At 40.8% G+C, this 13,295-nt stretch overlaps 3 protein-coding genes across 3 annotated transcripts in view; 1 reads left to right on the top strand and 2 right to left on the bottom strand.

Annotated features, from left to right (window-relative positions):
* The window catches only part of LOC124195986 (cAMP-specific 3',5'-cyclic phosphodiesterase, isoforms N/G-like), a 99,198-nt gene extending 95,883 nt beyond the window's left edge, over window positions 1-3,315 (bottom strand). The window contains exons 1-4 of the mRNA XM_046590727.1: window positions 3,140-3,315; window positions 2,659-2,745; window positions 2,327-2,438; window positions 2,122-2,223 (exon numbers count right to left, since the gene is read on the bottom strand). The gene's annotated coding sequence lies outside the window, so the exon portion shown is untranslated. The remainder of the gene's footprint in view (window positions 1-2,121; window positions 2,224-2,326; window positions 2,439-2,658; window positions 2,746-3,139) is intronic.
* Window positions 3,316-3,638: 323 nt separating this feature from the next.
* LOC124195990 (mitotic spindle assembly checkpoint protein MAD2B-like) lies at window positions 3,639-6,646 on the top strand. The gene is made up of 5 exons (XM_046590736.1): window positions 3,639-3,790; window positions 3,886-4,004; window positions 5,924-6,093; window positions 6,163-6,343; window positions 6,427-6,646. Exons 1-5 carry the CDS (start codon window positions 3,760-3,762, stop codon window positions 6,550-6,552), a joined length of 627 nt encoding a protein of 208 aa, XP_046446692.1. The 5' UTR covers window positions 3,639-3,759; the 3' UTR covers window positions 6,553-6,646.
* Window positions 6,133-13,295, bottom strand: LOC124195988 (reversion-inducing cysteine-rich protein with Kazal motifs-like). The gene is made up of 15 exons (XM_046590735.1): window positions 12,343-13,295; window positions 12,011-12,078; window positions 10,804-10,878; window positions 10,067-10,103; window positions 9,814-9,980; window positions 9,652-9,748; window positions 9,116-9,229; window positions 8,763-8,985; window positions 8,454-8,692; window positions 8,217-8,375; window positions 8,050-8,135; window positions 7,694-7,979; window positions 7,441-7,635; window positions 7,076-7,371; window positions 6,133-7,010 (listed from the first exon to the last, which is right to left on the bottom strand). The coding sequence occupies exons 1-15, from the start codon at window positions 12,410-12,412 to the stop codon at window positions 6,612-6,614; spliced, it is 2,511 nt and encodes an 836-aa protein (XP_046446691.1). The 5' UTR covers window positions 12,413-13,295; the 3' UTR covers window positions 6,133-6,611.

Genomic DNA, 13,295 nt, shown 5'->3' on the forward strand with positions numbered 1-13,295 from the left:
AGAACAAAAATTCTAGGAAACATCCATTTCCGAGATTCGTCATTTTGAATAAAGCTTTTCGGTCCAGAGGGATGCATCTTCCACGGGATTAACAGTGTCCCGACATATGTATGTCGGGGTTTGCTTATAGGAAGTAGCAGTAACTGTAAAAGTTTGAGATAGAACTTTGCCCCTATAAACTTGGTAACTTTTAAATGTTTTGATATATCTCGGGTTTTGTTTACGGTGAAATGAGCGGCAGAGAAGAGTTTCGCTCGAAATAGGAAGATGATCATAAAGAGAACACAGTCTTAGGTGACGATCTAAACTTTCCATGGAAGGAAGGACGAAGAAGCCCAACATTTTTAGACAGCAAACATAAGAATCCTGTGCATGCGCCTGCTTTTTTTCTCCTCTATCTTTTTTGCAACTTAAGATTCGTAACGTGTTCTTTAACAAATGAATAGATTTCAGCTGGAAAGTTCTTCCTTTTCTTGCCTTTCACGATTTTCTCTGAAAAACAACTCTTGCGGAAACGTTGGCAATTCAAGTTTTCTAATAATAACTGCAGACAAACGAGGTCTGACTTTTCTTGAGTTTCGGCCCAAAATTTAATTGGCCAAGTTTGGTAACCCAGCTTTCGCTACTGGCAAGTCCTTAATCGTCAAGTTTAATGCACTACTCGGAAGTTTAAACATCAATAATTAATCAGTATCTCTCAACTTAACTTCCCTTTTTTTCCCCCAAAGCGTTGTTGATTACATTCGTAATGGAGCAAAGTGGTGGCCGACAGAATAAAAAGTAAATTTCGCCTCTTTTTCTCGACACATCTAAAGGATGTTACTTCTTTTGAGCAGGAATAATAAAACGAGTCTTTCATTACTCCCAGAGGGCAATGAGAACGACGAGACGTAGTGAAACAGTAAGCGAGTCGAAGTGCTAAGTCCAAAGTAGTGTACAGTTCGATGCTCCTGCATGTTTCACGTGATTGTCAAGTTGCGCACAAGAACAAAGACAAAGGTGCTTAAAACTTCGTTTGCATTCTTTTACAACTACAGTCGATTGCTGAAGGCAATTACTTATTCAGCTTGAATTTATTAAAATTTAAGACAAGTGATGGCGAAGATTTCTACAGACTTTTTTAAATTTATCACCCCGTAACTTGTAGCAACGCTTCCACCCCACAACGACATGACGTCAAAGGCAATCGGATTTACGAAATAGCTACAGGGCAAGACTCTGAACGACCAAGAGAAGTCGTGGGTACAAGTCGATCCTTACAGAAGGCAGGTTACTCGATTCTATATCCAGTCGTTCCTACAAAATGAGCACGGAAACATGACGGGCATAGCTGTTTAACACTTTGTTAAACTCAATGTCTCCTTCGATTCGGACGAGAGTAGCAGACGTGACAGTCTAGGGGGCTGCTTTGAATAATCAAGCGATTGAGAAATGTCATCATAGTCAACGATCTGTGTCAGTCGTCCCCACCCTTCCCACTCAAGAAAACAAAATAAACTAGAACCTAGAAAATGTCATGTCTAGAAAGAGATACACCAAACCCTTAGGAATTGACCACCAAACGACTTGTACACTACTAGAAAAATTGTGTTGGATGAACGGCCTATTTTTCGGACCGCTGAGCTACGAAAATAAAGATGCGTCGTCTTCACTTTAAAACTAACAAAAAAGCAGGAAAGATCTGCTTGAAAAATCTAGTAGTACAAGACGATGCGAGGCTCTTGAGTTACATCGTCACGTAAAGTGTCTATAACACTGAAACAATGTTCAGGAAAATGCTCTTGCAATGTTTCTCAGCTACCAAAAGCAAGAAGAAGCACGTAGAAGTGTACGCAAGGGCTTGTACGTCCCAAGTCCCTGATCTCGTTTTCGGTAAACAGAGCGAACACGAAAACAACAAAGGTGGAAAGCTTAAACTTTTTGCTGAACACAATAAACGGATCTTAAGCTATTCGCCAAAAACCAAAAGAGCACAAGGTTACCCTGGGGATTAGTGACATGGTGGCAGTGGCCGATTCCTATATACAGTATTATCATAAGACCGTGCAGGCTACATTACGACTCGGGCAAATGCAATCTAATAAGAACATAAAAAAGGCTATGCAGCCGTTGATCACTCACCCTTTAATGACGATCTTGACTATGAGGCGATGACGATCTTGACTATGAGGCGATGACGAAATGACCACATCTTGCATGAAGAGCGTCTTCCCCGGAAACGACCTAATCAAAAACGATTTACATTCGTGTGGATGAATGAAGAAAGCTAGGGCTATCGTAATCAGATCTGTCCACCACCACAACATTATGAAGTATTTATACATACCGTCCTTTATGCTGTCACAGTCTCTCTTCCAAGTAATATTGTATATTTTACGACGACCAGCAGAGTTTTTCCAGTCCAAAGGATTTTGTTAAGAGCGAAGTGGTGCTGGAATCTAGGGCCCCCGTTAAGAAAATATTTGTTGAAATTTTCATCGTCATGTATTACAACTTTATTAGATAGAACAATATTGGTTCACTATACTCATTACTCAATTAAACTACGTACAACCTAGTACAACGAAAAGTGTGTAGGATTTTGCGAGAATACAATGCTGAAGCTCGGATAATAACAGCTATTTTTCAAAAGAAAAATTCACTATAAACTCAACATACCTTATAGTTGCAGGATTCGCTACGTCAGGGCGGGAATTCTTTTGCCAACATATCGACCCCTTTTGTGGAGCCTCTGCACATTGTGTCCTGGATAATAGAAATAGTGATTTATGAACAATGTCCACGTCAATGAAATACTTTCCTACATGTTAATGAAAACCCTTCTTAAATGCTGCAAACCATATTATAGGCCTCACTTGGATGCCAGAAACTTAAAAGGAGAATGTAAAAGTTTAAAAAGTTGCAAGACATTTTTTGACCATTTTAAAAGCCTAGTGCATAACTGCTAGGTCATACAATATATACAATAAAGGGGCAACTTTTTGGTTCAGTTCTTCAGTTTGAAATTCTCATAATATCAATAGTTTCTTAGGCTACATTTCTAAGAAAATTTTACAGAAAAACAATAATCAAGGAAACAATGGTAATAATTGGCTGACTGGTTGAAGGTAAAAGCAAGGTAAAAGCACCCACATTATACCTGTATGGATGTAAGGTCTAGAACTTTTCCTCGTTGAAAAACATCAAAAGAAAAGTATCACAATTCCCCTCCTTCGAGCACGCTTCCAGCTCGACCGCCCAAAATTTATAACCGGTCTGAAATCTGAATGACTCTGCTGTCTGCTGTGGTTCGTCTGCAAATCTTTAAAGTTCACTTTTTCAGCTTTTTTAGGAGTTAAACGTAAAACAAAGATCTTTTTAAAAAATTTTATTCATCCTAGCAATTAAAATTCCCAAGAGGTGCATCACGCTTACAGTTAAAGCTAACAGAATAAAAAAATAATAATATTTAACCAAAGCTTGAAATTGAACTTTTCGTGGGGAATAGGTACAAATTCATTAATTTTGATCAATTTTCTTTTATTCTTTGTGCAGCATTTCTGTTAACCTAATTACTTTTGTAATATAGTAATTTGATTCCTCCGGATCCGCCCCTAAGGGGGAGGAGTGGTTGTGATGACGACAGCTCAGCAACTCGTCGTCTGCTTGTTTGTTGATAAAACAAAATTTTTTGCGTGATATTCGATCATTCGATGCAATCCGAGAAATATATTAAATGTATTATGCTTTAGCTCACGAAAGCTGAGATATTTGTAATCCATGAGTCTTTCTTCCAGTTGTACTCGTGATGGTAGCTACGTACATTCTAATATTTATCTTCTAATATTTTGTCGTTCCATTCTAATAAGTAATATTGTTTATCTTCAATGTTCATTATTCAAACAGAGTGCATACGGTTCGTCGTCGATTTCTTGGAAGTATCAGTTCATCAGATTTTGTGGACACGCAATTTATACCCAAAGGAAATTTTCAGGCAAACACAAATGTTTAATGTTTTAGTCTATGTGAGTTGCAAATAGTTTAGTTCACGGTCACGCCTATTGCACTCCGGAGTCCGGAGCGCTCTAGTGTCAAAACTGGCTATTGCACTCCGGAGTCCGGAGTCCTCTAGCGTCAAAAGTGGCTATTGCACTCCGGAAAGGAAATATGAAGTCATTTATGGCGACGAATGACAAATAACGACTGATTCTGTGTTTTGACTGGTTTTGAATTCATTAAAAATTCAATTAAGGGTAAGAAATAAATTTGCAATATATTTATAACAATCAAATATATTTGAATTTCATTAATAAACACAAATAGCCATTAGCCAGTATAAAAGATGGGACTTAGTTAGTATTGTTAACTTAGCTAGAGTCGGAGAGTCCACCATTGAATCAGTACCTTAGATTCAAATTGCAAATAAACAGGAATAAAGTAGAATTTATAAACATATCAATTCAGGGTGATGTTTCTTGATAAACATTTCAACTTCTTGCTCTATTCTTCTCGGCGTTTGAACCCAAAGCAACCCATCATCAAAGGACAAGGCGCTTCCATATTCCGCTCTTAAAGGATCTTTGATTGACGCCGCCGTGTGTGCCAATTCTTTCCTCTCTTAAATCAATTACTTTTTCATTGTCAGTTCATTCATGTGATGACAAAGCACCGAGTGAAACTGAACACGAAAATACCAAGTATTTTTTCGCACTCACAATTCAGTTAAAATGTCTTTTGATATTCTCACTATAATAAAGGAAACTGCATGTTAACTTAGTTATGTATTGTTTTGTTTCAAGATATGAAAGACGTGTCTAGCTGTTAGTTTATTGGAATAAGGGACACGGACATTGCATGGTTTATAGCGTGAAATCAGCTGAATCACACGTTACATGTCAATCAGCAGAAATAGTGAGTTGCTGGTCAATGCGTTTCAAGGTCACAAACAACCCCTCGAACTCGAAGCCCCGTTCTGAGAACTCCGGCTCGACCTTCAGGCAAGCAAGGGGGCGACAGAGGGTGACTCACTATGGCGTGTGTTTACAGCGTGTTTAACAACCTAAATTTATACTTTGAATAGAATGATCTCTGTGTAATATAGCTGAATCACACGTTACGTGTGAATCAATCAGCAGAAATAGTGAGTTGCTGGTCAATGCGTTTAAAGGTCACAAAGAACCCCTCGAAGCCCCGTTAAACTGAGAATTCCGGCTCGACCTTCAGGCAAGTAAGGGGGTGTCAGAGGGTGACTCACTATGTCGTGTGTTTATAGCGTGTTTAACAACCTGTCTAAATCCTTACTTTGAATATAATGATCTCTGTGACTCTGTGTAATATAAACTGCAATGAAATACCTGATTTCCAATCCTTTTGGTGATATTGATATCGAGGCTTATGAAGAATTTTGTGTGAGTAGGAATTGTGGTAACACCTTAGCAAATAGAGCAAGAAGTTTAAATTGTTAACAAGAAATATCACCCTGAATTGATATGTTTTATAAATTCTCCTTTATTCCTGTTGCGAGACACTTAACTATATTTACAATTTGAATTTTAAGGTACTGATTCAATGTTGGACATAGTACTTTAGCTAAGTTAACAATAACTAAATATAAATTCCATCTTACTACTATCATTATCCGACTATTTGTATTTATTAGTGAAATTCAAATATATTTGATTGTTATTTATTTTGAATTCAAATAAAAACCATTCAAATTTCAAAACACAGAAACAGAATGCCATTCGCCGCCAAATGAAAGTACTACATGTTTCCTTTCCGGAGTGCAATAGCCACTTTTGACGCTAGAGGACTCCGGACTCCGGAGTGCAATAGCCACTTTTGACACTAGAGCGCTCCGGACTCCGGAGTGCAATAGATTTTACCTTAGTTCACAGTATTCAAAAATAATTTTGATGGTTTCATTTACATATTTCTTATTCAGAAATCAATCCATCCTGAGGTTAACAGTTATGTAAACAATGCCTTAAATACCATTAAAACACTGTTATCAAGTGATTTCGTAGAGAAATTGGTAATGGTCATCAAGGACAATGGCCAACCTATTGAGAGATTTGTCTTTTCGTTCCATTCCTACTACAAGACAACTCCAAGGTATTTTTTAAATCATTAACCGACACTGTTTATGCTTGATGACTGTGATAGAACATTTTATTAATGCAGTGGAAAAGTTATGTTGAATGTGAACGAAGTCCGACAACAAGCAAGAGCAATATGGTTGACAATGATGCAAAGATTTGGTTCAGAAATTCAAGGCAATAGAGGGGACTGTACATTCGCGTTCGAAATCCACACAAGGAACGTTACTTATGACAAGATTCTCGAAAGGCAGTCAAAGACCGAGGTAAGACAACTGTTATTAGATGAAAATTTAGAAATATTTTTTCTTTACAGACATTATATACAATTGATATTACATTAATACAGGACTTCCAATGGATTGTGGCTGATAAAATAATGAATCCCAATAGTGTGGTTCCCATCAGGAAATTAGACAGCCATCCCTTCTGCATAGACGTTTACACAGAGGATTACCGCGACGACGACTCGTAACATGAAATGATGCTGCTAAATAAACGTGAACTTTCACGCTGTAAATACGATGCTTGATTTTAAATAAATCTCAGCAGGCTGAGAAAAAAAGGAATGATATAGATGGATTGAACATGATTTGCGAAAACGCCACCTCTACCACCACTACTCAGCGTGTGGGTGTGGGAAGGGTGAAGCTGGACGAACTGAACTACCTCCGCCAGTAGAATGACGTCAAGCTGAACGTTTAAAGTAACCTGAGGGCTGCGGGTATCAAAGAGCATAACAAGCTTCTCAGCTTCGGCACTACAACTGGCGCAATGCATCTGAGAATGGATAACGGCAAGTAATTCTCCATCAAAGCTGTGGAAGACGCTGACGTGACAGTGAGAATAAGCTAGCAAGTAACGAAGCGATTGCTCCACCAAACTGGCAGAAAAGATGGTTGACTTGTTGGTGCTGCGGCTCAAGCGATCGATCTTGTGATAGAAATTGAGCAATTAATTTTTGAAATTTATGTTTATGTTTTTAGACGTTATCTCACTTGTTTCTGACTGTAGACCAACTGGATAACAGTGTAGCATTCTGGTGCAAAGAATCCGTCGGGCCCTTCTTGCGGGCAGTGTTCTAGAGGCTCGACTGCCGTTCCGTGCCATTGTGCAACACAAGTATTAAGAAAACGCTTTCCGGAGCTGGTACAAACAGGGTTGGGTTGAAGTGGGCAACTCCAGATTACGGCGCTAGTACCAGATGAGTTATCACATCGATACCGAGTGCAAATGAGTTCACCGTAGTGGCAAACACATTGATTGCAATCATTTTGTAATCGGGTTCCGTGTTCTGAATTTAAATTGAACGATAGGATTTAGCTTTAAATTTATTTTAGAATTGCAAATATCAAGGACGAACCGAACTGCTGTTGGCCCACCCAACAAGCCTCAAAAGGTTGTAGGGGCGGCGTGTGGCATTGCTGTAATTCACCTTTCCCATTACAATAGCACACTTCGTTACAGCTGTTGTAGTAACAGGAAGTCGAAGGTGTAGGGAGTTGGACCCAGGATTTTGGAAAGCCTAGCAACTTTGATCGGTCCCCGAACTGACAACCTGCAAAACAAACAAACATTAAAACAAAACTTAATCACATTTTTCTGATTCGTCTTACCTGGCAAACAAGAGTAGCCGTTGGAGCTACGGTGATCCACAACGCAAACCTGATCGGTTCGACAAGTGTTGTAGCGGCAGGGCGCCACAACGGCGACAGTTTTGGGTTGAGGGGCCACATAATCTTCTAGACTAATACAGGCCCCTGTAAACGACTCTGGTGTCAAACGATTGCACAATTCGACGGCCAGTGTGGCGTTGTATTGCGTCATGCATCCGCTAAGCAATTTGATGCACGAATTCCAGCAGATTGCGGTCCGCAACATATTTCGTCGGCATGGTTTGAACTGTCGAAACAAAATAAGTTGGTTTGTTTTCTTGATTTATGTCTCTCAAAGTGCTGATTTTGTGTTTTACCTGAAGGGCGCAAGCTAATGCCTTCCATTGAGGCATCATGCACGTTGATGGGCCCCAAAGTTTGACGTCTTGTCTGCCTGTCAAACCTGTTGATTGAATAGCGAGGTTTAGACTATTTTTAAGGTGAACGAAATTGATTTTTTTTTCTGAATATAATCTGCCATTACCTGGTAGTACGACGCGCGTCATTCGTATCCATTCCTGAAAAACGTTTTGAGCCGCAGCATCTGCTTCGGGATTACAATTTCGGAATAGTTCCAACGGTCTATTATTGAAACTCGAGCAAAAGGAAAGATTGGAACAACCCGGTTGGCAAGGCTCGTCAACTGTCGGAGACATAATTCACATATTATTGATCAAACGTAAAGTGCGACATTTAGTTTTATTTTTTCTTTCTATAATACCATCTTCAAAGCAAGTGGCCACTGCAGCCTCACTGGGTTGAGCGACACAATTGTCCAGCTCTTCCGTTTCGGGGAAGAACTCGTTGGTGTGAGCCATACGGCAGAGGCGATAACATTGCAGAGTCCCACGATCGCAGCAACTAAGTTTAGCCGCATCATAACTGCTACGCTGGATCGCTGTTGTCGTCGTGATTGTCGTCGACACGGTCTTTGACGGATCGATTAAACTCCTCGGCTTACTATTTATTATTAAATGGAATAAGATTTAAAAAAAAAACAGGAACGAAACTGTATATAATGAGGTTATACCTATTTCTGATATCGTTGATGGCTCGGTCGTTGTTGTGGGCACTTCTCTCCGGTGAAGAAGGCGGCGATTTGCTCATGAAGCATTTCCACAATGGCTCCGTCAGCAGTAGTTCGCCACAATCCTTGACCATTAAGCCCACTGCGTCCGGTTCGCCAGCTTTGAGCGCCGAACGGCACGTCTCTTGGCACTGGAACGTTTTCCCCTTATCGCAACACTCTAACGCTGTGTGCATCCCAGGAATGACGCGCGAAGAAGAGTCGGTAGTGCAGTAGTCGTAGTAGTAGAACATGAAAATATGTTAAAAAACATTGTCATCTCTCTCCGGGTCGACTAAGATAATGGCAAATTTTACTAGAAGTGCTGATTGGTAATCGGTCGACTTTCAGCAGATTTTTGGCGCACTGCAGCACGTTGGGCGAGCGGGAACACGCTGTATTGGCCGCGTGCCTCAGCGTCCCATTAATGCCTAGAAAACACACAAACACAGCACATACATTTCAAGATAATTCCAGTGTATCCATATGCATTCCCTTCGTTCAGTTCATAGTACATGAACACACTGAAAAAAACCAGTTTCCGGGACAAAGAAATTGGAAACTAGCTAGTTTTAATCGACTGTTTTAAAAAAGGTCATGTGGGTCGTTGCCGATTCTTGGTTCACCATCAACTTTTTTTTGTTTCAGTTTTCTTTTTTACCCAACTCCCATTTATTATCAAACAAAACCGAACGGAGGGGGGAATAAAAAGGCGTGCTGGTGAATAATCATCAAACACACGAGACGATCCTTAAATAAAGCGTTGTTGTTATTCAACGTGGGAAGTCGCGTCGGTCTTTTGTTTGAGTTCAAATTCGTTGGTTGGAGAGCAATGGCGAGAATAAAAACTTACCAGCTCCGGAAGCGGATGTCGCCGTAGCGCTGTAAACAGTGGAGCATGCTTTTCTGCATTTGGAATCGGCCGATAAACTGCAACATTCTTCTCCTTCCTTGATTATTATTAAATGAAGGTTTAATCGAATCTCCAATGCATTGAGAAGATGATTTTTCGAACCCGAATGAGATTGAGACACTGGAAAAGCTGCATGTTGTCGCTCTTGCGGCACTCGCTGGCCAGATCCTCCGAGTACTGTTTGGCTCTGAGACAGGCCGTTTGGCACCGGTGAACGGGAGACAATGAACAACACTGTCGACCGAGGTAGTCTCCGTCATGCTTCGGTCCTGTAAACAAACCAGCAAATAAAAAAAAGGTTCGCGTTAACATCATTTCAATGTATATCACTTCAGAGTAGTAACACCGTTCGTACCTATGGTGATGTTGAGACACTTCCAAAACACCTCCTGCTGAGAATACAAAACAAGAGATGAAGTACATGCGCTCGTTCGCCCGTGAATATAAATAAACAAACAAAATCACGAAGAAGATGCCGTCTGTTTTTCTTTCTTGTCACAAACTTCTAAGAAGCCAGTCAATCTTTTCCCGTTTTTCTCGGAAAAAGCTAGACATTAATTAGCAATGACGAGTTCTGCGTGGTACGTATGAGAGACTCTCGCTCAGTTTTATATATTTATCGATTGATCAACATCAGAGAAATTAAGTCGAAACAGATTTTTTTGGTTGTTTCTCTCGTCAGCTTGAATAAATTCTTAGGCAGGGCGTTTGAAATAATCTTTGACTGTTTCTCTTTCTCTCAGCTATAGTACGTATACATCTCTTTTGCGACTCGTTAGAACCGCCAAGTCTATTTTTGTAAGAACCAACTCGGTTAGGTTATTTCAGCTTGAGAGAAATGGTGACAGTTTTACAGCTCGTTGATGAGGACGAAACTGAGAGGGGGGAAAGAGGACGACCCGAGGAATCTTCTTTTTGGATATTTTTTTCGTCGTGTGGCTTTTTTGGCCGACTCGACTCCTGGCTGATGACAGGAGCGAACTTGTTCTTGCTTCTTGCTGCTCATTTGCCAGCGAGTGCGGACGTATATAGAGGCATTCAGAACATGGCAGAAAAGAGAGAATCAATTTTTGGTGTCGGTTAATTAGTTACCATTGACGGAGGACAGTGGGACACCATATCCCGCTGAAGTTGAGGATCGGTCGGAGGGAGAAGGGTGTGATCCATCTGCAAGACAAAGAAAGTGGATTGTTACAATACTAAAGGATGAGTAGGCATGACTTTCACAAAACAGAGCGCTCTCTGGCAAACACACAACAAGCTGATTAAATCGTATAGTGTATACAAAAACACAAAAAGAAAATGTGTCAAACGGAAGAAACTGGAAGGGAAATGACGGAATGGTGGCTGGGGTGAAGAGGTGGATGGTTGCTCTTTGGATAAAGATCGACATGCACACACATCCTGATGATGGAAAATTACATCAGCGGAAGCAAACATTAAGAAGAAAACAAAAATAACGAAATAACAAAAAGTAGAAACAGTTTCGGGAGGAAATGAGGGAGCGCCCGTGATTTGATTTTTGATGAATGAGACAGCAGAGAAAGTTGAAGGATCAGCAACAAACAAGCCGAGAGAGAGAGATGGGCGATGTGACCAGTAAGATCAAATGTTATAAGAGAGGTCGAAGAGGTTATTTGACACTGAACGAGTGCTGGGGCGGAGTTGTACATACATATACGTACAGTCACAAAGTCACCAAAGTCATTCCCTCGAAATTGAGGCTGGGAAAATGAAATTCAGAAGTGAATTTCTGAGAAATCATCAAGAAAAACTACACATTTGTATGTGACGTCCCCTTGGGTTGTATAGGCGAAAGCCAGTGACATACTACAAGACTCTCGGACCGGAATGTTTTTGTTTTGCTTCTTTTCGGGTGGGGTGATGGAAGGAAGGGATAATTTACATTCCAACCAATCAAAATTCACGGTCACAAGGTTACGCCAGATTGCAGATTGGTGAATAAGGTTATTCTGCAAATCGACAGTTCATTCCCGAAGAAAAAGAAAAACGTCAGAGGCAGAAGCACGTCAAAAAAAAGTCTGTACGGTCAGCGTTCATTAATTTCCCCGGTCAGTGATAAAAATAGATACACACTAAACGCATATTCCGGCTGTTAAAAAAGGCGCGGGGTTTAAGGGCTTTGCCCGTAACATTTTTCAAATTGCCCAGAGAGAGAACAGTTGGTGCAAAACCCCACAGTGCCAGAATCAACTTCATTAATGAATGGAGTGATGAATATATTATATTCGTGCAGCACCCGAAATAACACACAAACGAGAAACGAAAACTCATTTACTTGTTGGCAGTAATTCCGGCACGCGTCGGTCACGGCAGTCGCGCAGCATGACGGCATCGGTGTTGTTGCTGTTGTTCCCAGTTGATGGAAAACAATTCGTCAAAACCCAGAAAAAAAAAACAAAGAATGAATGAAGTTACTTAGGCACAATTGCGTAACGAAGAATTGAATGAATGAAACGCCTATAACGGATTGGACACGAAATTATGAGCTGATGGCGCCGTGAAACCAGAGATGGCCGGCCACGGCCATGTTCAGAGTCGCGACTTTATCAATGAATTGAAGAATGAAAAGACAAACTTGACACTGAAGGCGGGAATGTATAAACTTACCAGTCTGTAGTCCGTGCGGTTGTACCGACTGGAGCGCGGTCAGGAGCAACAAAACGTGACGGAGAAACATGCTGATTCGCAATGAAGTCGATGTCGATCCGCACCAAATTAAATATCGCCAATTTTTCGGGAGGAAACCGCTGCGAGCTGAAAATTCTTATCACGCGTTCTCGAGGAGAGAGATAGATTTGACAAACGTCACTTTTTCTTTTTCTTTTTCACGGTATTTCCACGGCCAGATGTAATAAGCCAACGGGACCTAAGCGGAGCCTTGACTGAACTCGATCGAGTCACATGGTTGAGTCTGATGGTGATGGCGAGGGAGTCTGGTCGAAATTCGAGTCCCGCTCATTTCTTCGCTCTCCCTTTCACACACACGCACACACACACACACACACACAGAGCCGCACTCACATAAAGGCACTTAAAACTGTTTTTTTTTTCCTTCTGGCTTGTTTCTTAGGGATGTTGTGTAAATTCTCGGTCTTATTCCTATATGTGTCCGTCAGCCAGCCCACTCTGTCGACTTCTAGAAGTGCACAGGAACTTGGTCAACGAAATCCTACTCTGCTCCGCACTTCTCAAACTGACTGACTGAGAACTCTTATCGGGGGACCGCCCAGTTTCTCCAGTTTTTCTCTCTTTTTCTTCTTCTTCATCTTCCTTCCTTCCTTCTTCTTCTTCATCATCATCTTTGACTTTTCCCTGCGACTTTTGACTTTTCGGCTCCTTCTCTATTTGCCATACTTTAAGTCAGCGTTTCTCATTGGCTTTCCTCCTTGTACAGTTTTTCTCCTCCAAAAATTTGACCGCGTGTGTGTGATGGAGAGAGAGACTTTTGGGTTTCTGATGCTTTTGCGCTTAGGAAAGAAAAAAAAAAGGCAGAGCGAAATTGGAGCTGCGGATCATTCAGAAATGGTCATTATACACAAGCGCGAGCGTCATCCGACACC

The sequence above is a fragment of the Daphnia pulex genome, chromosome 6 (genome assembly GCF_021134715.1).
Source record: "Daphnia pulex isolate KAP4 chromosome 6, ASM2113471v1".
NCBI classification, from domain to species: Eukaryota; Metazoa; Arthropoda; class Branchiopoda; order Diplostraca; family Daphniidae; genus Daphnia; species Daphnia pulex.